Source organism: Malaclemys terrapin, chromosome 12 (genome assembly GCF_027887155.1).
Source record: "Malaclemys terrapin pileata isolate rMalTer1 chromosome 12, rMalTer1.hap1, whole genome shotgun sequence".
NCBI classification, from domain to species: Eukaryota; Metazoa; Chordata; order Testudines; family Emydidae; genus Malaclemys; species Malaclemys terrapin.
Genome location: NC_071516.1, coordinates 37,862,942 through 37,887,678, shown reverse-complemented (window position 1 = coordinate 37,887,678; position 24,737 = coordinate 37,862,942). Strand labels below are relative to the sequence as shown.

Here is a 24,737-nt window from a genome sequence, read left to right as displayed (position 1 = left end):
AAACTCCCTGTGCAGAGGGGCAGGTCTGCCCCAGACCCTGGTTCACATAGGGAGTAGAGTGGGGCTCGGACACCCCCCAGAAAGACGAGCCCCCTCCAGATTCTGGCTCACATGAAGGGGGCAGGGATAAGGGGTCAGACGCCCATAAATGTGCAGTTCCCTTTCCTAGATCCTGGCACACACACAAAGGACAGGGAATGGGGCTCAGACACCTCTGGGGGACAGGGACCTCCAGATCCTAGCTTACACACTGGGGTAGAGAAAAGGACTCAGATGCTCTGAGATAAACAAGCCCCCCGGAATCTGGTTCATGTGAGGGGGGCAGAGAAGGGGGAGGTCACACCCCTGTGGGGAGGCCGGGGGTCCCACAGAGGGTGGCACATATACAGGAGGGTAATGTGGGGCTGACAGGATCTCCTTCCCCAATGCTCCCCCAGTCTCCTTATAATTCCCCCCAATGTTCCCCTTTTCTGTGTCCCACCCCTCCTCTTCCCTTAATACCCATGAGCCCCCAACATCTCTTCCACTACTACTACCCCTCCCCATTTATCCCTCTCCCCTTGCTGCAGCCCCCCACCCTTCCTTCTCTCCCCCCATTCCTCTGCCCCCTACTTACTCCTCCCCTCCCAGGCAGTAAACATGTCACATTCCCACCCCCCAAAGACTTTGACCCCATACCCCTCACAATGCAATGGCCACCCAGCTTCAGCAGGAGAGAGACCCCATGACAGTATCCCACAGCCCCAATTCAACTCCTGCTCCTTGGCAGGCAGAGGGGGGACTTGAACCCAGCCCACTGGGCGACAGGTTAAAGGGGAGCCCGACTCCAGCCCTTCAGGAAATCTCCTCCTCCTCCGCTTTAATCCAAGTGCCGACACGGACGGGAAACCTGTCCCGCTGGGGCGCAGCGGCAGGTTTGGTTTCCACCTGACATGACTTGTTTTCACCTTGTCGGCTGATTGAAAGTTTAAAAATATTGTGTTCTCCCGCTGCCCCCAACCAAAGACACATACTGAGCTGTGTATGACGGCCCCAACACCCATTATTCATCAAGTTCTGCTCCTGGGTTCTAGCCCGGCTTGGGGAGGGAAGTGGGGTCTAGTGGTTAGAGCGCGGGGGGCGGTGGCTGGGAGCCAGGACTCATGAATTTTCTCCCCAGCTCTGGGAGGGGAGTGGGGTCTAGTGGTTAGAGCAGGGCTCTTTGGGGTTGACGTGGGAGAGGCAGGGCTCTGGGGGCAGAGTGGGGGGGCCCATGGGAGGGGGCACAGGTTTGGAGGCAGAGTGGAGAGATAAGGGGAGGGCACATGGGAGGGGGCAGAGCTGTGGGGGCAGAGTGGGGGGATAATGGGATGGAGCAAAGATTTGGGGGCAGAGTGAGGAGACTAATGAGAGGGGGCAGACTGGGAGGATTATGGGAGGGGGCGGAGCTTTGGGATCGGGGGGGCGGGATTTGTTGCCAGGGTGCTCCACACTAGAAGCAGCTTCCCGTGGTGTCTCCGCTCTGCAGGCCCCTTTCTCTCCGCTGCAGACAAACCTAGGGCTGGCCCCGCCATGGCCCTGAAGGCACCACGCTCGGCTCTTCTGCCCCTGCTCTGCCTGGCGGCCTCCTGCCTAGCACTCTCAACAGCCGACGCCCAATACGATAAATTCCTGAAGCGGCATCTCGACTTCCCCAAGTCATGGGCTGAGAACGACCATCAGTACTGCACCACCATGATGGGGAGGCGGAGCATCCGCTGCCAGGGCAAGAACACCTTCGTCCACGCCAATGAGGCCCAGCTGAGAGCCGTCTGCAGCTCGGGGACAAGCCATGGGCGAGACACCCGCGACAGCCTGGGAACCTTCCGGCTGACCGTCTGCACCCGCCTGCCCAAGGGCCTATGCCTCTATCAGGGCAGCTCCACAACGGCCCGTATCCGCCTGGTCTGCCGCAATGGGTCGCCCGTCCAGTACTTGAGGCGTATCTAGTGCCGCCCTGCCAGTTGGTGAACTTTGCCCAGGCGCTGTACTGTTTTAAGTGTGGATTTCCCAAATACAATAAATAATCTGCACTCCAATGGCTTCTTGATTAGACCGCAGGCCAGTAAGGTCATTGGAGTCCATGGCACATAAAGCATCTCACCATTTGCATAGCCATGATATCAGAAGCTTTGCACTTAGGTGAAGTATTTGCAAACAGGCATCTCCCAAGAAGCTAGAGCCGTTTCAAGCATATAAGTAGCAATCAAAGCTTGCACCATTGGTGGAAACAGGCGTTAAAGAGAAGTCACCCATATCCTCTGCAAAACATTTTCCAAGCAGCAGCGTCTTTCTTCAAATTGCAGGGATACAGCCTTTGAGAGAGCTTATAGAAGGTTTTACTTTCAGTAAGACATTGGTAAGGGTTTAAATGGAGGTTTATTGCTATAAAGAGAGAAGGGAGAAGTTCCCGCTATTAGGGCTTCGGATAAGGATCTTCAGTGTCAGCCTCTTTGATACTGAATATAGAGCATTTAGACATTCCTTTCAAGTCAGGACTCTCTTTAAACCACAAAGATCCTCCTTGCTTTGTTCTCCAGATAATCTCATCCCTCTACTAGACTGCTGTCCTGGTCTTTGATATTTGCCTTTTGACCCTATTGGCTTTAACACCTGCCATTCCCAGTGTATTTACAACTTGCAACTAAAGACTTCAATTAATTATTGCTCATGACAAACAATGCTTATCTACCCATTCAAAAAATAACACAAAGGAAGACAGTCTACAGAGATAAAGGAAGATGCAAGTTATGTAAATTATGTTTTAGAGCCTGTGTAAACACACTTGAGTGTCATAAAGATGGTTTTATGGCTGGCCAGAGACATGCGGCCTTCCTTAGAAAGCTATCACTTCAAGTGCAAGGGGTTCCCCGATCCAGCTGACAAACTAGGGGGCTCTGGAGGGGAGCATTTGATCTGGGTCTTCAGCACCATCTGCAGACAGCCTGCCTGGAGTAAGTTGGGTGAATTGTGCCTTAGGGAGCGGCCTGTTTTCTCTCTCTCTCTGTGTTTTGGATTCTTGTGGGTTAAGGTTCTGGATTATAAGAAATAAAATTGCTTCTTTCTAGCAAGAGTATAGTGTGTTTTTATCTAACTTCTCGCTGTGTATGCAATGAATGTAACAGGCAGAAAGTAAAATCCTCCTTGAATGTATTTAATTCACATGAGCAATTAAAAATCTAGGCATGTCAGTTATTACATTCTCCAAACATCCTGGATAAAAATAATTGTGAGTATCTCTGTTGTTCAGTGAAGGCACAGGCAAGTTTGTAATGAGGTAACATTATTAAAAAAAATTGTTTTATGTCAAAACTGAGGTTTACCCTCCTCCTTCTGCTCAATATTCCTGCTGGGGTTTGGTTCAGAGGGAAATTTCCTGCTTTGGCTGCAATAAAAGGTTTTACTGCTGTTTCAAACTGGCGTTGACTGTGTTTGGGGTGGGAGCGGGGCTAGGACGCCCAGGGCTGGACAAGTGGCCCATTTTGCTCAGTGCTGCACAAATACGGAACAAAAAGACTGACAGACTTCTTCTGAATTGCAAAACCAACACCATGGATGTGCCTGCCCTCTGCAGATTTCCCTTTCCAGAAAAAGTTGTATCTGAAACTAGGAATATGAAATATAACTCCTAGGTCCTATTGTAATTATGCAAATCCTATTGTAATTATGCAAAGTGTGGGCCATTAACGGTGGTTTGGAATCTTGATGGCTCCCATTCACTAGGACAATTGGCTGTACACTGCTCTGCTAACTTGAAAACCTTCCTGTATACATGTGTGCCAGCCAGTGGGTAATGAAGTCTCACAGGACAATTCAGAGAAAGACAAAGGATTCCCGCCTTGTGCCAAAGATATAAAAGGGGATGGAACAGAACAAAGGGCGCTTCCAGTCATGAGAAAACCCCTAGTTTCTAAGATGCCTGCTGGAACTGACAAGGACTGTACCAGGGGAAAGGATTGGGCACAGACTAGGAAGAAGTCTAGTCTGTGAAAGAAGCTTATTGGAACATCTCTGAGGGTGAGATATTATCTGTAATCAGTTTCTTAATATATTAGGCTTAGACTTGCGTGTTTTGTCTTATTTTACTTGGTAACTTACTTTTTTCTGTCTGTTATTACTTGGAACCACTTAAATCCTATTTTTTATATTTCATAAAATCACTTTTGTCTATTGATAAATCCAGAGTAAGTGATTAATACCTGGGGGAGCAAACAGCTGTGCATATCTCTCTATCAGTGTTATAGAGGTCGGACAATTTATGAATTTACCCTGTATAAGCTTTTTACAGAGTAAAACTGATTTATTTGGGGTTTGGATCCTATTAGGAGCTAGGTGTCTGGGTGCTGGAGACAGGTGACCTGCTGAACAGTTTTTGGTTAAAGCCTGCAGCTTTGGGGGCGTGGTTTAGACCCTGAGTCTGTGTTGCAGCAGGCTAGCATGTCTGGCTCAAGAAGGCAGGGTTCTGGAGTCCCAAGCTGGCAGGGAAAATGGGCTCAGAGGTAATCTCAACACATCAGGTGACAGTCCCAAGGAGGTCTCTGTGACCGAACCCATCACAGGATTAAAGGCTGCCATTCTTTCAGCATGTGCTGAGTCCATTGGCTATGTCACCCACCATCACCAAGATTGGTTTGATGAGAATGATGCTGAGATTCAAGGCCTGTTCGACTGGAAAAGAAAACCTCATTGCATTTGGCGAAATGATATATTACACCATCAGAAGAAAGAGAGAAAAGGGAGAGAGAAAGAAGGAAAAAGAAAGATTTTTTTCCCAGCAGGCAGCTGATCCATCAGGAAATGTTTGTACCTATGCGGGTGGATCTGTGATTCCAAGGTCGGACTCCTGAGTCATCTCAGGACCCATCTGTAAATCAGTGGTAGAGATCATCCTCGAATCGAGGGCTCGCCGACAAATAGGACAGTGTTAGAAATGTGCATCATGTCTACTAGGTTGAATGGGGAGTAGAGGGAGGGTGTGGAGGAATGGGAGGGGGCTACGTGTCAGGACAGAAGGGCACCAACAGGGGGTGGGGGGATTGCAGAACCCACGGCTGGGATAGCAGAGAGTTGTGGATTGGGATTGAGGGGCACTGGTAAAGCTGTGTTGAGGGCAGGCCAGTGCAAGGAAGTTTCGCGCCCTAGGCGAAACTTCCACCTTGCGCCCCCCCAGGTAACCACGCCCCCCTGCAGCAGCTAATCCAGCCCCTCACCTGGGGAGCCCGCCACCTCCCCACCCGGGGAGCCCTCCCATGCAGCAGCTACCCCCCCTCTGCAGCTAACCCCGCCCGGGGAGACACCCCCCCCGTGGCAGCTAACCCCGCCCGGGGAGCCCTCCTCCACGGCAGCTAACCCCGCCTGGGGAGACTCTCCCCGCCCCCATGCAGAAGCTAACTCCACCTGGGGAGCCCCCCCGTAGCAGCTAACCCCGCCTGGGGAGACCCCCGCCACAGCAGCTAACCCCGCCCGGGGAACCCCCCTCCCGTGGCAGCTAATCCCACCTGGGGAGCCCGCCCCAGCTCACCTCGGCTTCATCTTCTCCGCTGAGCACACAGGCACTGGTCTAATTCTCCTCCCCTCCCAGGCTTGCAGCGCCAATTGGAGGAGAATTAGAGTGGGGGCTGTGTGCTCAGCGGAGGAGGCAGAGTGGAGGTGATCTGGGGCGGGGAGCGGTTCCCCTGTGTGCCACCCCCATTACTGCAGGCGGCCCTCCCCCCTCCCCCTCGCCCCAGTTCACCTCCACTCCACCTCCTCGCCTGAGTGGGCTTTTAGGCGCCCCCAACCACTAGGCGCCCTAGGCAGCCGCCTAGTTTGCCTAAATGGTTGCACTGGCCCTGGTTGAGGGGCAGACCTGGGATAGCAGGGGGCTGGGGGGTGGGATTGAGGGATGTCGGCAAAGCTGTGTTGGGGAGAAGGGCACGGATAGCAGGGTGCTGTGGGGTGGAATTGAGGGGCACTGGTAAAGCTTTGGTGGGAGGTGAGGCAGGGCATGGATAGCAGGGTGCTGTGGGGCGGGATTGAGGGATGCTGGCAAAGCTGTGTTGGGGGGCAGAACTGCTATAGCAGGGTACTATGGGGCGGGATTGAGGGGCACTGGTAAAGCTGTGGTGGGAGGTGAGGCAGGGCAGGGATAGCAGGGTGCTGGGGGGTGGGATTGAGGGGCACTGGCAGAACTGTGTTGGGGGCAGGGCTGGGATAGCAGGGGGCTGGGGGGCAGGATTGAGGGGCACTGGGAGATCATGGGCAGATACCAGATATCTGATAGCAAATATTTACAGAATGTGGTGTCTACTTTTTATGGCCATTGATTGGGAGTCTGTGCTCTCCAGCTGTGCTCGCTGAGACGCTCACTGTGTGTCTCCCGGACCTTGGGCCTGTCCAGGCTCCATCTAATGGGCACCAGAATGGGAGGGGGCTCAGTTGCTTTCACCTCAGCAGGGATCTGGATCCAGCTCTCAGACGAGAGCTGCAACCTCAGGACAAGGTGAGGTGACAACCCAGCTGGCGTCAGGTGCAGAGGGGTCTCCAGTATTCAGGCAGGAGATCGCAATTTCAGAGTCAGCTGGTGTCCGCCTGCTTCAAGTGGTGAGATTGGGGGGAGGGGTTAGAAGCCAGGAATCCTGGGTTCTCACCTTGATCTGTGGGGTCTAGTGGGTTAGATCAGGGCATGGTGGGAACCAGGAGGGGTGTGTTGCCGGCACAGAGGGCCCGAGGGGGAAACAGCGGGGTTCATTGCCCAGTGTGCTTCGCGCCAATAAACACACCAGGGTGGAGAAGCAGACAAAGTTTATTCAAGAGCTCTGAATAGGCACTAGGAGACCAGCATGTTTCAAATCAAGCGCGCTGATATAAGCAGTTTTTCCCTTTTTATCCTTTCCTTCCTCCCCCACTTCCTTCCCTAGCTCCCCCTGTAGCAGTTACATTAAACGACCTTGGCTGTGTAGCTTGTTCGCAATGTTCCCTTCTGCAAGTTATTTTGTCCTTCAGCTAGAAGCCTGTAGGTTCCTCTTATCCCTACCGCTTTCCAGCTGCTGGCCTGTGAGGTTAGTAAAGTTTAACATGGAGGGGCTTTGGTTCACTTTGGCCTAGAGCGGGGGGGCTTCATCGACTCTCGTGGTCTTCCACTCCCCCCCCCCCCCGAGTTACCTAGGGTGATGCCTAGTGACACCAACAGGTGGGTTCTAGTCCTGCCCTGCGATGGCTGCGGGGTCTAATGGGTTAGATCAGGGAGCTAGGACTCCTGGGTAGAGTGGGGCAAAATTTGTATGCATTTATTCACCCAAATTGTCCTGCATGGTGATGCTGAGTAGCCATTGGGCCTGGGACCGCCCGTGAGAATGACTCTGGTTAATGCCTGCACCTCAGATGTGAGCAACCCAGTTTCCAGGCCCTGCTCCAACAGTGATTCAGCAAAAGTGGAGCAGGGCAGCTCTAAGCAGAGTGAGTGAGGAGTCCCTAGCTGAGAAGGGGCAGATCGCTGGTCTAATCCCCTCCCCTTGGCAGGCAGAGGGGGGATTTGAACTGGGTTTTCTCACAGCCCTGGGTGAATGCTGTAACCACTGGGCTGAATGTTAACAAGGGAGCCCGTCCCCAGTGGCCATGTTGTGGCTTTAGTCCTCTGTTTTTGTCCAAATGGCCCAGACTGGAAAGAAACCGAAACCTTTCAAGTCAGGCCAAACAGAAACTTTTCCTGTCCAGGTGACATGGACTTTTTTGACTTTTTATTTTGCCAAAAATTTTGAACAATTTGGGGTTTGGTTCAACCCGAGAGAAAACTAATTCTCGGTGGCTGGGAACTGAAAACTCCATAATTCACCCAGCTCTATGCCTGGATTGTGTGTCTCATTCTGGGAGGGAGTGGGGTCCAGCGGCAAGTCGGGAGGGACTCGTGGGTTCTATCCCCGGCTGTGGCAGGGGGGTGGGGTTGAGTGGGTTAAAGCAGGACGGGGGCTGGGAGCCAGGACTAGTGGTTTCTATCTCTGAATGAGGGAAAGGAATGGGCTGTAGTTGGTTAAATCAGGGAGAAACGACTTGTAGCTTCTATTCCCACCCCCAAGGGCAGAGGGACCTAGGTGTTACAGTAAAGGGTCTATCAGCCAGGTGATGGTAAATTGGAGCTGGGCAATGGTGCGTAGATGGGTGGGACACCCCACACTTATACACCTCCAGAACCCAAAAAGTTTTAGGAACTGTGTTCCAGGTTGGCCGTGAGACTCTGGCGCCCCCTCATGACCCCAGGGTCAATGGCTCTTGGGTTAATCGGAGTTGCTGTGAATCAAACAAATAAGTCCCATCTCACTGCCCTGGGAGGAGAAGGGTTGTGGGGGCATAGTGGATTGGAAGGGACGGGTTTGGGCCAGGGAGGTTCCATGGAGGAGGAAGATCCCCACTCTACCCTGTCTCTCCATCTCCCCCCCCGCCCCCACTGCAGGTCGATCCAGTGACAGATACAGCCATGGCTCCGAGGGGACCCCACCCCACAATCCTGCTGCCCCTTCTCCTCCTGGCCGCCAGCCTGGCCCAGCTCAGTGAAGGCGCCAGCTACTCGCAGTTCTTGAACCAACACATCGACCTTCCCAAGAGCAGCACCTCCAGTGACCAGAACTACTGTGAACTCATGATGCAGCGCCGGAGCCTGACCCGCCCTTTCTGCATAACCAGCAACACCTTCATCCAAGCCCCCACCAACCAAGTCCAGGGCGTTTGCAGCAGTGGAAGGAAACGGATCCGCGACGTCTACAACAGTATCACACGCTTCCACGTTGCCACATGCCAGCTGACATCCATTTCCCCACTAGGGCTATCTACAAGGCTAGAGTCTGGACCCGCAGCATCTATGTGACCTGTGCCCAGGGGCAGCCCGTGCACTTAGACAGAGTCCTGTAGAGCCCTGGCACTGGCCATGGGCTGGGAGCGGGGGGTCCCTTGCTCTCCCGCTTTCACTCCTGGGCAGCCTTCTGTCACTCAGGGCTCTCCTGCCCCATTCCTGCACCTACTGGGCAACGCCCACCATGAGTCTCCACAGGGACATTCAGTGTCTTCCCTTATCCCATAGGACAGCAATTTGGGGCCTGCAGGGGGATTTCCCACGCTGGGTGCCTAGTTCTCATCCACACGAGTGAAAATCCAGGCGCCCAGCCCTCCCTCCCCATCTGGCACTGAGACCCTCAGCCTGAGCCCAGCGCCTGCCTCGCTGGGTGCCCATTATACAGTACGGCTGCCCCCTCCCACCCAGCATCCATTAGATATCGGGGGCAGGTAGTGGGGAGAAGATTGTCCCAGACGGGGCCCTGGAAGCTGTCACTGAGTTTTGTTTCCTTGCTGCTTCTTGCAATAAAATGCTTTTCTGCCAATGCAGAATGAGTGGGAGTGGCATTTGTGGGGGTTGGGGGCAGAGTCACTGTGTATCTGTGGTTCTCAAACCCTCGGGCTATTTTGGGAATATGACTACGTTGTTTAAAGGGATCAGGGAAGGGGCTTGGGGGCATGCCCCTTTGCTAAGCAGTGAACATGATCAAAACCAGGTCAAGGTGCCTAGCTGGGGGATCTAGGATGAATGATTAAGACCATTTGGGGTATGATCAGAGACATGGGTTGATCCCGAAATCTGTTTTAAAAGAATTGGTAGAATCAGTCAACCTTAAAGAAGCTTTTTTCCCAGGGTTGTATCCCAGGAACCACAGCATCAAGTGACCTCAAATTTGGATTAATAATCTTACCCCATGTTCCCATGAAATGAAACACATTTCAAGTCCATCTAAATAATGGAGCAAGTTTTAGAAAAGTCATCAATGTAACAGAAAGGAGTTCTTAACAGCAGTTAGAACAGAACTGGTGCTGCATTAAAATCCAGGTTTCAGAGTAACAGCCGTGTTAGTCTGTATCCGCAAAAAGAAGAACAGGAGTACTTGTGGCACCTTAGAGACTAACAAATTTATTAGAGCATAAGCTTTCGTGGACTACAGCCCACTTCTTCGGATGCATATAGAATGGAACATATATTGAGGAGATATATATACACACATACAGAGAGCATGAACAGGTGGGAGTTGTCTTACCAACTCTGAGAGGCCAATTAATTAAGAGAAAAAAAACTTTTGAAGTGATAATCAAGCTAGCCCAGTACAGACAGTTTGATAAGAAGTGTGAGAATACTTACAAGGGGAGATAGAGTCAATGTTTGTAATGGCTCAGCCATTCCCAGTCCTTATTCAAACCGGAGTTGATTGTGTCTAGTTTGCATATCAATTCTAGCTCTGCAGTCTCTCTTTGGAGTCTGTTTTTGAAGTTTTTCTGTTGTAATATAGCCACCCGCAGGTCTGTCACTGAATGACCAGACAGGTTAAAGTGTTCTCCCACTGGTTTTTGAGTATTTTGATTCACTTGCTCTGGCGGTGGCCACACGCCCTCAGGCTCTAGGGGGCAGGACCCTTCTTCCCAGAGTCAGCCTCTCCCCCTCCCCCCTTGGGGTTTTGAACCCCCTCCAGGTCTTGCCTACAAAGCATCTCTTGGCTGGGGGCATCTCCCTGCGCTGGACCTGCTACCCAGGGTTCCCTTTGCTCTCCCAAGCTGCTCACGCACCCAGCTCTGGACTGTTCCAGCTACAGGTCTAGGGTTGCCAACTTTCTAATTGCACAAAACTGAACACTCTAGCCACGCCCCTGCCCTGAGGCCACGCCCCTGCCCCACTCCTTACCCAAGGCCCTGCCACCCGCTCACTACAATCACCCTCCCTCGGTGACTTGCTCTGCCCCACCCTCACTCACTTTCACTGAAGCTGCGCCACTGCATTGTTTTAAGGGTAGGTTCCCCAAGGATGATAAATAGTCTACACTCAGATGGCTTCTTGATTAGATCATAGGCCAATAAGGTGACTGGATTCCATGGCACATAAAGCATCTCACCATTTCCATAGCCATGATATCAGAAGCTTTGCACTTAGGTAAAGTATTTGCAAACACGCATCTCCAAAGAAGCTAGAGCCTTCTTCAAGCATATAAGTAGCAATCAAATTTTGCACCGTTGAGAGGAAACAGGAGTTGTAGCGAAGTCACCATATCCTCTGAAAAACATTTTCCAAGCAGCATGTCCTTCTTCAAATTGCAGGGATACATACCGCCTTTCAGAGCGCGTACAGAAGGTTTTACTTTCAATCAGTAATTAGTAAGGGTTTAAATGGAGGGTTATTGCTAGAAAGAGAGAAGGGAGAAACTCCCACTTTTACAGCTTCTTTTTATGGCTTCTGATAAGGATCCTTTCTGATGCTGAATACAGAGCACTTAGACATTCCTTTCAAGTCAGGACTCCCTTTAAACCACAAACATCCTCCTTGCTTGTTCTCCAGATAGTCTCATCCCTCTATCAGACTGCTGTCCTGATCTTTGATAAGGTCTAAGTGGTTTGTTTGCCTTTTGACCCATGTGGTTTTAACACCTGCCATTCACAGTGTATTTACAACTTTCCACTGAAGACTTCAAGTAATTATTGCAGATAACAAACAATGCTTATCTACCTTTACAAAACATAGCAGAAAAAAAAGATAATCTAAACGGCTAAAGGAAGATACAAGTTGTATAAGTTATGTCTTAGAGTCTGTGTAAACACACTTGAGTGTCATAAAGACGGTTTTATGACCAGAGCCATGCTGTCTTCCTCACACGCGACTTATCCCTGGGTGATGGTGTGGTGTGTAGAGAGCTGTCACTTCAAGTGCAAGGGGTTCCCCGATCCTGCTGACAGGCTAGGGGGCTCTGGAGGGGAGCATTTGATCTGGTTCTTCAGCACAGTCAGTCTGCAGAGAGCCTGCCTGGAGTAAGGTGGGGTGGATTGTGCCTTAGGGAGCAGCCTGTTTTCTCTCTCTGTGTGGTTTTGGATTCTTGTGTGTTAAGGTTCTGGATTCTAAGAAATAAAGTTGCTACCTTCCAACAATAGTATTGTATGTTTTTTATCTAACGTGTCTGTGTGCGTGCCATAAACGTGACAGAAAGCAAAATCCTCCTTGAATTTCTTTAATTACCCTGAGCAATTAAAAATCTAGGCATGTCAGTTGTTACATTCTCCAAATATCCTGGATAAAAATAACTGTGAGTGTCTCTTTAGTTCAGTGACGGTGCAGGCAAGTTTGTAATGAGCTACCATTCAAACAAAAAATAATGGTAACCATTTTTGCATCAGTACTGAGGTTTACATGCCCCCTCCTTCTACGCAATATTCCTACTGGGGTTTGGTTCAGAGGGAAATCTGCTGCTCTGGCTGCAATAAAATATTTTACTGCCATTGCAAACTGGTGTCGTGTGTGTTTGGGGTGGGAGAGGGGCTAGGATGTCCAGGGCTGGACAAGGGGCCCATTGTGCTCAGCACTGCACAAACACAGAACAAAAACACCATCTGGTTTCTGTCTCTCTGCAGAGCCAGGCACTATTTCCTCATTGGCAGCTGAGTTAGATCTCTCTGCTGTTCTCATTCACACACACGCTGGCATAGGTGGGGCAGGGGCACACTGCTCTGAGCTCTTTGGGAAAAGGAAGAATGCCTCTAGCTTGGTTGTCCCAGGGCAGAGTCTTGTGGCAGGAGAGTCAGGACTCCTGTCCAGCGCCTGTCACAACAGGGGCCCTGATCTCTGTCGGGGTCTGTGCAGCACCTGGCAAAACGGTGCCCTGACTTCGGTTGCAGCCCCTAGGTGCTCCCAGAGCACCCATAACCAATTCCTAGGTGATTAACAGGGTGTGACAGTTGCAGTCTATATGTTTTTATAAAAATTTGATGATGAGTGAATATAATGTAACTGGAATATGCTTCATGCAAAAGGTCTCTTGTAAGGTATCATTACAAAGTTTATAATCTACTGAGTGTGATCATCCTATTTGTATAAATGTACCACTCTTGTATCTGGGACTAGAAATATGAAATATAACTCTGAGGGCCTATTGTAATTATGCAAAGTGTGGGCCATTAATGGTGGTTTGGAATCTTGATGACTCCCATTAACCAGGACAATTGTCTGCAGATGGGTGTGTTTTACCTGTAAGTCTTCCTGTATAAGTGTGTGTTGGCAAGTGGGCAATGAAGTCTTGCAGTGACATGTGATCATGTCACCTGAACTGGAATCCATCTTTAACCTGGTGTTTTTCCATTGAGAAGGAGGGGGTGGAAACCCAGAGAGGGACAAAGGATTCCCGCCTTATGCAAAAAATATATAAAGGGGTGGAACAGAACAAAAGAGAGGAGCCATTATGAGGAATCCCCTAGCGACCACCTGAGCTGGAACAAGAGCTGTACCAGGGGAAAGAATTGTGCCCAGGACTGGAGGGTGTCCAGTCTGAGGAAAAAATGTACTGAAGCATCTCTGAGGGTGAGATTTGTGCATTTTATTTTATTTTGCTTGGTAACTTACTTTGTTCTGTCTGTTACTACTTGGAACCACTTAAATCCTACTTTCTGTATTTAATAAAATCACTTTTTACTTATTAAAAAGTATGTATGTATTAATACCTGGAGGAGCATACAGCTGTGCATCTCTCTCTATCTGTTATAGAGGGTGAACAATGTATGAGTTTACCCTGCATAAGCTTTATACGGGGTAAAAGGGATTTATTTGGGTTTAGACCCCATTGGGAGTTGGGCATCTAAGTGTTAAAGACAAGCACACTCCGGTTAGCTGCTTTCAGGTAAATCTGCAGCTTTGGGGCAAGTAATTCAGACCCTGGGTCTGTGTTGGAGCAGATGGGAGTGTCTGGCTCAGCAAGACAGGGTGCTGTTTCCTGGAGCTGGCAGGGAAGGCAGGGGTAAAAGTAGTCTTGGCACATCTGGTGGCAGCTCCTAAGGGGGATTCTGTGATCCAACCCGTCACACAGGGTATCGCGGGTGGCTTCATGTCTGCAGGGGGGAGAAATTTCATTGCTGTGCTGTAGTCCCATCATTGCCCATTATGACTGGATCCCACATGCTCGGTGCTTGACAAACACAGCGCCAGGGACAATCCTGGCAGCAGAGACCCTACAGTGTAACAGCCACCAGCAGAGAAAGGGGTGGGGATGGGGACAGAACATGGAGGCCAGAGACCATGGTGATGGGTGTCACAGGCGTGTTAGAGACGGGCTTTGTGGCTTCTGGGTTGAATGGGGGGTAGAGGGATGGTGTGGAGGAATGGGAGGGAGCTGTGGATCAGGGTATAGGGGCACCCAGAGAGCTGGTGGGGAATGCGGAGTCCAGGGCAGGGATAGCAGGGTTTGGGGGTCGGGATTGAGGGGCACTGGCAGAGCTGTGTTGGAGGCAGAGCAGGGATAGCCGGGTGCTGGGAGGTGGGATTGAGGGGCACTGGCTGATCACAGAATCATAGAAGATTAGGGTTGGAAGAGATCTCAGGAGGTCATCTAGTCCAACCCCCTGCTCAAAGCAGGACCAACACCAACTAAATCATCCCAGCCAGGGCTTTGTCAAGCTGGGCCTTAAAAACCTCTAAGGATGGAGATTTCACCACCTCCCTAGTTAACCCATTCCAGTGCTTCACCACCCTCCTAGTGAAAAAGTTTTTCCTAATATCCAACCTAAACCACCCACACTGTAACTTGAGACCATTGCTCCTTGTTCTGTCATCTGCCACCACTGAGAACAGCCAAGCTCAATCCTCTTTGGAACCCCCCTTCAGGTAGTTGAAAGCTGCTATTAAATCCCTCCTCATTCTTCTCTTCTGCAGACTAAACAATCCCAGTTCCCTCAGCCTCTCCTCATAAGTCATGTGCCCCAGCCCCCTAATCATTTTCGTTGCCCTCCGCTGGACTCTCTCCAAATTGTCCGCATCGTTTCTGTAGTGGGGCGCCCAAAACTGGCCACAATACTCCAGGTGTGGCCTCACCAGTGCCAAATAGAGGGGAATAATCACTTCCCTTGATCTGCTGGCAGTGCTCCTACTAATGCAGTCCAATATGCCATTAGCCTTCTTGGCAACAAGGGCAAACTGCTGACTCATATCCAGCTTCTCATCCACTGTAATCCAGGTCCTTTTCTGCAGAACTGCTGCTTAGCCAGTCGGTCCCCAGCCTGTAGTGGTGCATGGGATTCTTCCATCCTAAGTGCAGGACTCTGCTCTTGTCCTTGTTGAACCTTATCAGATTTCTTTTGGCCCAATCCTCCAATTTGTCTAGGTCACTCTGGACCCTATCCCTACCCTATCTATCTCTCCCCCTAGCTTAGTGTCATCTGCGAACTTGCTAAGGGTGCAATTCATCCCATCATCCAGATCATTAATAAAGATGTTGAACAAAACTGGCCCAAGGGCAGATCCCAGATATCTGACAGCAAATATTTACCGAATGTGGTTTCTACTTTTTATGGCCATTGATCAGGAGTCTGCTCCTCTAATCTCTGCTCGCTGAATCGCTCACTGTGTGTGTCCCAGACCATGGGCCTGGCCGGGCTCCATATAACAGGCACCAGAGTGGGAGGGGGTCCCTGGCTTTCATCTCAGCAGGGATCTCGATCCATCTCTGAGAAGGGAGCTGCAGCCCCAGGACAAGGTGAGGTGATGACCCAGCTGGTGTCAGGTGCAGAGGGGTCTCCAACATTCAAGCAGGAGAGCACAATTCCAGAGTCAGCTGGTGTCCGCCTGGCTTCAAGTGGTGAGGTCAGGGCAGGAGAGTTAGAAGTCAGGATTCGGGAGTTCTGGCCTTGCTCTGGGGGGGGGGGTCTAGTGTGGTAGAGCAGAGAGGGGTGGGAGCTAGGATTGGTGGGTTCTAGTCCTGCCCTGGGATGATTGTGGAGTCTAATGGGTTAGGCCAGGGCATGGTGGGAGCCAGGAGAGGTGGGTTATAGCCCTGCTTTGGGGTGGCTGGGGGCTCTAGTGGGTTAGACCAGGGAGCCAGGACTCCTGGGTAGAATAGGGCAAAATTTGTATCAATTTATTCACCTAAATTGTCAGGCAGGGTGATGCTGAGTAGCCACTGGACCTGGGACAGCCTGTGAGAATGACTCTGGTTAACGCCTGCCCCTCAGATGTGGGTGACCCAGTTTCTAGGCCCTGCTCCAACAGTGATTCAGACAAAGTGGAGCAGGGCAGCTCCAAGCAGAGCGAGTGAAGAGTTCCCAGCTGAGAGGAGGCAGATTGCGGGTCTAATCCCCTCACCTTGGCAGGCAGAGGGGGGATTTGAACTGGGTTTCCCCACAGCCCTGGGTGAATGCTGTAACCACTGGGCTGAAAGTTATAAGGGAGCCCGTCCCCAGTGGCCATTTTGTGGCTTTAATCCTCTGCTTTTGTCCAAATGGCCCAAATTGAAAAGAAACCGAAACCTTTCACGTCAGGTCAAACAGAAACTTTTCCTGTCCAGGCGACGTGGAATTTTTTGATTTTTTATTTTGCCATAAATTTGGAAAACTATAGGGTTTGGTTCAACCCAAGGCAAAACCACAGTAGAGCCTCAGAGTTACAAACCCCTTGAGAAGGGAGGTTGTTCATAATTCTGAAATGTTTGTAACTCTGAACAAAGTGTTTTGGTGGCTCTTTCAAAAGTTTATAACTGAACATTGACTTAGTAAAGCTTTGAAACTTTACTATGAGGAAGAAAAATGCTGCTTTTAACCCCCTTAATTTAAACGAAACAAGCACAGAAATAATTTCTTAACCTTGTCAAATACTAATTTTAAAACTTTTCCTTTTTTTAAAGTCATTTACATTTAACACAGCACTAGATTTGTTTTTGTTTTTTGTCTCTGTGGCTACCTGATTGCGTATGTAACCCCTTTGGGGTTTAGAGAGCTTGGCCCTTTAAATCTTTTTCCTAAGTGGGAGGGGGAGAGTAAGAAAAAAGGAGGGAAACTCCAGGGGGCAGCGCTGGAGCTCCAGGGAGGGGGAGAGGCAGCCTGAGGCCCTGGAAAAGTGAAGCAGCAGAGAACCTGCCTGAAGCCTGGGAAGGACAGGGCTGATCGGGGACCCCCCAGGACAGGAGCCAGGAGGAGCACTGTGCAAGGGAAGACTCGCCGGAGAAGGACAGGCCGGAGCTGGACCCAGTATCACTGCTGCCCAGAGCTGCATGGGGCTGTGAGTACTGGGGCTTGGGACTCTGCATTGGGAACAAGGAGGGAGGCTGTAGCTAGTTAAGTGGGGAGGTGGTTGCTCTGTGTGGCTTTGCAGAGAGCGGCAGAAGAGGGCACCAGAGGGGTTTGTTGGGGGAAAGTTCACTGGCGCCGAAGACGACCAGGAGCACCCAAGACTCACCCCTGGACTGGAACTTTGCTCAGGACTCCTGAACTCTGTGTGCAGACACATTGCTCAGTGTCTGCCCTTCCAGACTGTGCTGCCACTGGGCCTGTGGGGCCTTGGTTTGAATGCAGCCCTGCCTTACTGCTTCCCCTATATTTCCCCTTGTTGTTTTTCTCCTCTCATCCCTCTGTAAATAAATATTTCCCTTGTTACATCCACTGTACTTTTCCTGTGGGTGGGTGTGTTCGTTCACTCTGGGGGGGTTGGAACAGGTGCCCCTGGGGTGGAAGGGATTTCTCCTGCTGCATTCCTGCGTGCGCCATTTCTTGGCCAGAGCTGCCTGCAGAGCAGACTCCATCTTGGCCATGAGGGCGCTAAAGTTACACTTGGTGGCCCATACGGGGACTTTGCAGTACACACACACACACACCCCTACGTTGTGCACCCTGGGCTCTTCTTCACAGAGCAAAGAAACTCCTGAGTGACTTTCATCTCAGTTAAAAAAAAATGGAGAGAGGATTATTAGAAGACTTGTGCCGAGGGGCATGAATCCCAGTAACCAAAGCTGTGCTGGTGGCGGGATTCCCAGAAGAGATGGAACCAAATGAAATTGAGGAGAGCTTAGATGCAGCTGAAATACTGGGGAGAGTAAAGGTCCACACCCGTATTTACAACCGTGAAGTGAAGGGCATGGTAGCACTATGTACTCACTCCAAGGAAACAGATCTTGATAAAGTGCCCAAAGAGGTGCAAGTAGAAGGTATTCCTTGGACAATTCTGGGGGCAGAGAAGTCCTCTCCTAGTGTGCGTGTGTCACTTGAGGTGGATTCTTTAGCGCAGAAATTGCAAGCTCTGATGGTGGATGAGAAGCGGAAAAGAGAATAATTAATTTTGGCATTAGGAGGGGCTCCAACACCTGCAGCACCCAGCCTGGTGGGATGGGCCAAAGAGCTGGGAAATGCTCTCAAAGATGCATTGAGGCCGGTACATGAAAGTGCTCCATACAAGGGTTACGTTCATGCTCGGGGGTGTCACCTGTACCCCCAGGGGAGGAGGATTACAAGACCTGGAGGGATTTTACGGTGCCACTTGTCCAAGAGTGGGAATGCTCTGATGCTGAGAAGCGGAAACGTGTGCTTGAGAGTCTGAGGGGACCTGCCATGCGAATTATCCGAGCCCTGAAAGACTCACAACCAGCTGCCACAATGCAAGACTATTTAACCGCTCTTGAGAGTGTCTACGGTACTACTGATAACAGTGAAGACCTGTATTATCATTTCCGCCATACCTATCAGGAGCCCCATGAATGATTGTCGGATTTCATCAGGAGACTAGAGGATTTGCTACAGCAAGTAGTGCGGAAGGAGGGCATCCCCACTAAGCGCATTGATTACGCTAGGTTGGACCAAATCCTTCGGGGCACCTGACAAGATGAGTTGATGTCGTGGCGACTGCAGCTGAGGGAGCAGGCCCAAAATCCACCCCCGTTCCACAAGCTCATTCGAGAGATATGAGAAGAGGAGGAGCGATTGTTGCAAGTGGATACAGTGGTGCAGTCGAAGATGGCAGGGAGTCGCACCACCAAAGTGCTTGGAGAGATGGAAGTTGCCCTGTCAGTGGCAGCAGCACTGAGAGATTTGACCCAAGAAGTGGCCATGATGAAGGCTCAGGGACATATTGTGCCATCCTCAAGAGGGGAGAATAGCAGCGGGGGTGATAGCCAGCTAGAAGGTTTCTGTTATAACTGTGGAAGAGATGGTTACTATGCCTTGGACTGCCAAAACAAGACAGATCATGCAAGGGTATCTCAGAGATTGCAGCAGACCATTAGGAAGCTTCAGGGAAACACCAACAGGGCTTGGGGAAGGAGCAACCCAAGACCCTGAAATTCCAAGGCTCCCCAGAAAAAAACACAAACAAGGGTTACCCAGATGGGCTGATAGGCCCCCAGGCTATAGTACCCGTTCATATAGAAGGACGATCATGTGAGGCATTGCTGGACAGCGGATCACAGGTCACCATACTCTATGAATCTTACTACCGAGAACACCTGCAGCATTTACCCTTGCGTCCCCTGTCTGGCCTGACAGTCTGGGGAAAATTGGCTGTGACTCCTGCCCCTATCTGGGATATATCCTGTTAAATGTTCAGTTTCCAAAGAATGTTGCAGGGGTAAACCAGGAAATAGAAACATTGGCACTGGTCTGCCCAGATCCAAAGGGAAGAAAGTATGCACTTTTAATCCTAGGGACAAATGCAAACCTGTTCCAGAGATTGGCGTGGAAATGCCGTGAGATGGCAGGGAACAACTATCTGCAGGAGCTGCCAGTGCACGCTTTATGTAAAGCTGCATACCAGCAAGCAAGGAGGCCCCCATCCCAAGAGAAGACCAAGGCTAGACCTTTTGGGAGGGATAGTTTCCAGTTTGGGGATTCCCCCATTCCTGCTGAGTGGAAGGACCACCTGTGTGAGAAGTTAGTCAAGAGGAAGTCTGTTTTCTCTATGCACGAATGGGATGTTGGGTGTGCACATGATATGGAACACCATATCCAAATGCAGGATGGTAGGCCTTTTCGAGAGAGGTCAAGATGATTAGCCCCCGCTGATATTGAAGATGTGAGGCGGCACCTACAGGAACTGGTTCAAGCAGGTATCATTGAGGAATCCAGTAGCCCCTACGCATTGCCGATCGTTGTAGTACGAAAGAAAAGTGGAAAGGTGCGCATGTGCATCGACTATCGCACTCTGAACCGGTGGACGATCCCTGACCAATACACACTGCCCCGGGTGGATGATGCCTTGGATAGCCTGAATGGTAGCTGCTGGTTTTCTGTCCTTGACCTCCACAGTGGATACTATCAAGTGCCCATGGCACCAAAGGACCGGGAGAAGACAGAATTCATCTGACCTTTAGGGTTTTACCAATTTAATCGCATGCCTCGGGGAGTATCTGGAGCTCCAGCCATGTTTCAGCGACTCATGGAGCGGGTGGTAGGGGATATGCACCTGTTGGAATGTCTGGTGTACCTGGATGACATTATAGTGTTCAGGCGCACTTTAGAAGAACACGAAACTCGGCTGTGCAAAGTCCTGGATCGTTTGGAACAGGCTGGCCTCAAGTTATCCTTAGACAAGTGCATCTTCTGCCAGACATCCATGCGGTATGTGGGACACATAGTGTCTGCAGATGGTATAGCTACAGATCCAGAGAAGGTGAAGGCAGTAACCACCTGGCCAAGGCCCACAACTCTCAAGGAATTATGGTAGTTTCTGGGATTCTGTGGCTATTACCGCAAGTTTATCAAGAATTTTTCGTACATCGTACATGCACTCACAGAGCTCACCAAGGGATACCCCCCCACACAAATAAGAAGAAGGGGAACTCACCTCGGCATCAATACTTTAATGTGGGTGCAGAATGGGATCGCCTATTGGTTCGGGATGGACAACTTTACCAAGGACAGAAGCATCCCCAGAAGCATCCCTCACCATAAGCAATTGGTGCTACCGCAGAAGTACCGGCGAGGCATGTTAGAGGCCTGCCACAATCGAATGGGGCATCTGGGAGTCGAGCGATTGGAGGCCCTAGTTAAGGCAAGATTCTATTGGCCCCGGATGGGGCCTGACATCACCCACCATATTCGCACCTGCACCAGATGTATCCAACGAAAGACTCTGCCTAAACAAGCGGCTCCTCTTGTCAGTATCACGAGTTCTGCACCCATGGAGCTTGTCTTTATGGACTTTCTGTCATTAGAGCCTGACCGCCAGGGTACTGCAAATATCTTGGTGGTCACGGACCATTTTACTCATTATGCCCAGGCTTATCCCACGAAAGATCAAAAAGCGTCCATGGTTGCCAAGATCCTGTGGGAAAAGTTCTTCATCCACTATGGGTTGCCCGCCAGACTACACTCAGATCAGGGACGGGATTTTGAAAGTCGGTTAATAAAAGAACTTTGTAAGATCACGGGGATCAAAAAATCACGCACCACCCCTTATCATCCCCAAGGGGATCCACTACCAGAATGATTCAACTGCACACTACTGAACATGCTGGGAACTCTGGAGCCTCAGCAGAAAAAATACTGGAGCCAGCACGTGAAGCATTTGGTACATGCGTATAACTGCACTCAACATGATGTAACTGGGTTCACACCATACATGTTAATGTTCGGTCGAGAGGCCCGGTTGCCAATTGATCTTTGTTTTGTAGTGTCTTCAGATGGGGCACTCCCAGAAACATACTTGGGGTATGTGACTCACTTAAGAGATCAACTGAAGGAGGCATATCGGATAGTGACGCAAGCAGCTGGTCACCAGAATCAAAAGAATAAAACCCGATATGATCAGCGAGTGAGGCAACAGGAGATTCAAGTTGGTGACCGAGTTTTGGCCCGAAATCTCAGACTACAGGGAAAACACAAAATTGCAGATCGTTGGGAGTCACACCCATACATTATAGAGAAGAAACTTGGGGTCTACCAGTGTATCGCATACGTCCTGAGGGCAGGCACGGCCCCACCAAAACTCTCCACCGGAATCATCTGTTACCTGTAGGACAAGTATTGTTTCCCCATGAGGATGTTTCCACAGATTCTGAGACTCCCGGCCCTGCGTGTCGGACACGGTCCCAACAATAGAAATATACCTGTCCTCTGCAAACACCCAGCTCCTCGAAGAGTGAGGACGAAATGGGGTCTGGCGAACATCCAGTTTGGAATGCCCCAACCCTAATGGATCCTCTTGTTGTCACACAAAGAGATGGTGAAGGAGAAGAACCCACACTGAGCACTCCCGAGGCCCCACTGTCCCAAGCTGTGGAGACCCCCCAAGAACATGTTGAGGAAGGTTCAGTGAAGGCAGAGAACCCTGTACCCCTGTCATAACTATAAAGGGAAGGGTAACAGCCCTCCTGTGTACAATACTATAAAATCCCTCCTGGCCAGAGACTCCAAAATCCTTTTACCTGTAAAGGGTTAAGAAGCTCAGGTAACCTGTCTGACACCTGACCCAAAGGACCAATAAGGGGACAAGATACTTTCAAATCTTGGTGGGGGGAAGGCTTTTGTTTGTGCTCTTTGTTTTGGGGGGAGTTCGCTCTTGGGACTAAGAGGGACCAGACATCAATCCATGCTCTCCAAATCTTTCTGAATAAGTCTCTCATATTTCAGATTAGTACAGCCAGGCAAGGCATGATAGTTTTATCTTTGTTTTCTCAACTTGTAAATGTACCTTTTGCTAGGGTGTTTACCTCTGTTTGCTGTAACTTTGAACCTAAGTTCAGAGTGGGGAAGGAGCCTTGACAACCCCAAACAGCCATTTTAAACCCAGATGCACTCGAATTTGTGCCTCAAGGACCCATCATCTTGCCTCCATGTCCAGTGGTATCACCTCAGCCAATACCCTACAGCCAGCCTAGACGTTCCTCTAGGGAAGGGAAGCCCAGGTGTGTGCTGACGTATGATCGTTTAGGGGAACCCAGTGACCTACAGATCCCTGGAGTGCCACGGGGGGCAAGCTGCCTCATGGGAAACCTGTTCCACCCCTCGGGGTCCTGTGGGATGGATGATGGGAATGCTCCTGACGAATGGGGGCCCTGGGTCTCCTGCTGGGGATCCATGGTTTAGAGTTGCCTACCTTGATGGAGATATCAAAGATTATTTATTTTTTGGGGGGGGGGGGGGAGTGTAACCCCTTTGGGGTTTAGAGAGCATGGCCCTTTAAATCTTTTTCCTAAGGGGGAGGGGGAGAGTAAGAAAAAAGGGGGGAAACTCCAGGGGGCAGCGCTGGAGCTTTTTGGTTCCCTTTATAGTTATGACACCCCCAGGCACCCCAAAAAATTGGGAACCCTTGTTCAATGTTGGCCCTGTGACTCTGGTGCCCCCTGGTGACCCCAGGGTCAATGGGTTAATAGAAGTTGCTCTGAATCAAACAGTTAAGCCCCATCTCACTGCCCTGGGCTGAGAGGAGTTGTGAGGGACGAGTGGGTTGGATGGGACGAGGTTGGGCCCAGGAGGTTCCATGGAGGAGGCAGATCCCCACCCCTCGCTGTCTCCATCCATCTCCCCCCTCTCCCCACTGCAGATCGATCCAGTGACAGACATGCAACGGGCCCGAGGGGGACCCTGCCCTTTGCTTTTCCGGACCCTCATCCTGCTGGCCATCTGCCTGGCTCAGCTCAGCGAAGGCGCCAGCAACCAGCAGTTTGTGAACCAGCACATTTACTTCCCCAGGTCCAGCGCCCACAATGACCAGGGCTACTGCAACCGCACGAAGCAGTGCTGGGGCCTGACCCGCTCTGCCTGCAAAGCCTGCAACATCTTCATCCATGCCCCCTTCAGTCAAATCCAAAACATCTGCAGCCGCGGAGGGAAACACGTCTACGGCAAAGTCTATGCCAGTATTGCACGCTTCGACCACACTGAGTGCCAGCTGACATCCTCATTCCTAGGGCGCTGTAGATACAGGACCACAGTCCTCAACAGCGAGATCCATGTGACCTGTCTCTAATCACTGCCCGGAACTTCATCAGAGTCTTGTAGAGCCGAGGCGCTGGCCATGGACCCCCTGCACCTCCTATCACTCCTAGGCAGCCCTCTGTCACTGGGGCTCTCCAGCCCTATCCCTGCCCCCTGGGCAACACCCGCCATGAGTCTCCACAGGGACAGACAGCATCTCCCCTTATCCCACAGGCCGGCAGCTTGGGGCGTGCGGGAGGGTTTCCCACGCTGGGTGCCCGGTTCCCATCCACACGAGTGGAAATCCAGGTGCCCAGCCCCCTGGTTGGCACTGAGACCCTCAGCCTGAGCCCAGCACCCGCCTCGCTGGGTGCCCATCATACAACACAGCCGCCCCCTCCCACCCCGCATCCATTGGGTATGTTGTGGGGAGAAGATTGTCCCGGGGGGAACTGGAATCTGTTCCTGAGTTTTGTTTCCTTACTGCTTCTTGCAATAAAACACTTTCCTGCCAATGCAGAACCAGTCGCTGTGTTGGGGGGCTGGGGTCAGAGTCACTGTGCATCTGAAGATCTCAAACCCTCGGGCTGTTTTGGGAACATGGCTAAGTTATTTAAAGGGATGAGTGAAGGGGCAGATATGCCCCATTGCTGTGCAGTGACCATGATCAAACCCCAGGTCAGGGGTCCTGGCTTGCTCAGGGGTTTGGGGACTGGAATCTGGGGACTCTCCTCTTTAGAGGCCTCTGGCTCCAATCCAGATGCAGGTGAGGGAATGAGACGGGGAATGCAATACAGGGCCATTCCCCACAAGGGGGCACCAGTCCCCATGGGTTGCAGGCCCCAGGATTGGGCTTCTCAGTGGCAGCTGGGGAACGGGGCACAGGAAATGTTTATTTCGGAGCACCAGATACAGTCTGGGCCCAGCTCAGAAGGTCTCGTTGACTGTGGGTATGTGTCAGAGAGGGGGATCTGGAAGCAAAGAGGTTTCATCTGAGGTTTGCCAGTGAATGGCTCATCTGGTTGCAGCCATAGTCAGTATGGGGCTCGAAGGGTCCCTGGGACTCA

At 51.1% G+C, this 24,737-nt stretch overlaps 3 protein-coding genes across 4 annotated transcripts; all 3 read left to right on the top strand.

The window, feature by feature from the left end:
* Nucleotides 1-1,551: 1,551 nt before the first annotated feature.
* LOC128845980 (ribonuclease-like) lies at nucleotides 1,552-1,968 on the top strand. The gene has a single exon (XM_054045076.1). It carries the CDS (start codon nucleotides 1,552-1,554, stop codon nucleotides 1,966-1,968), a length of 417 nt encoding a protein of 138 aa, XP_053901051.1.
* A 6,502-nt stretch (nucleotides 1,969-8,470) lies between these two features.
* On the top strand, nucleotides 8,471-8,857 carry LOC128845979 (ribonuclease-like). Its single transcript, XM_054045075.1, has one exon. It carries the CDS (start codon nucleotides 8,471-8,473, stop codon nucleotides 8,855-8,857), a length of 387 nt encoding a protein of 128 aa, XP_053901050.1.
* Nucleotides 8,858-16,841: 7,984 nt separating this feature from the next.
* LOC128846580 (ribonuclease pancreatic-like) lies at nucleotides 16,842-24,185 on the top strand. 2 transcript variants are annotated; one of them, XM_054045781.1, is made up of 2 exons: nucleotides 16,842-17,047; nucleotides 23,446-24,185. In XM_054045781.1, exons 1-2 carry the CDS (start codon nucleotides 17,040-17,042, stop codon nucleotides 23,720-23,722), a joined length of 285 nt encoding a protein of 94 aa, XP_053901756.1. In that variant the 5' UTR covers nucleotides 16,842-17,039; the 3' UTR covers nucleotides 23,723-24,185. The 2 variants fall into 2 exon arrangements, with proteins under 2 accessions (XP_053901756.1, XP_053901755.1); XM_054045780.1 differs by having other exon boundaries at nucleotides 23,297-24,185.
* Nucleotides 24,186-24,737: the final 552 nt, after the last annotated feature.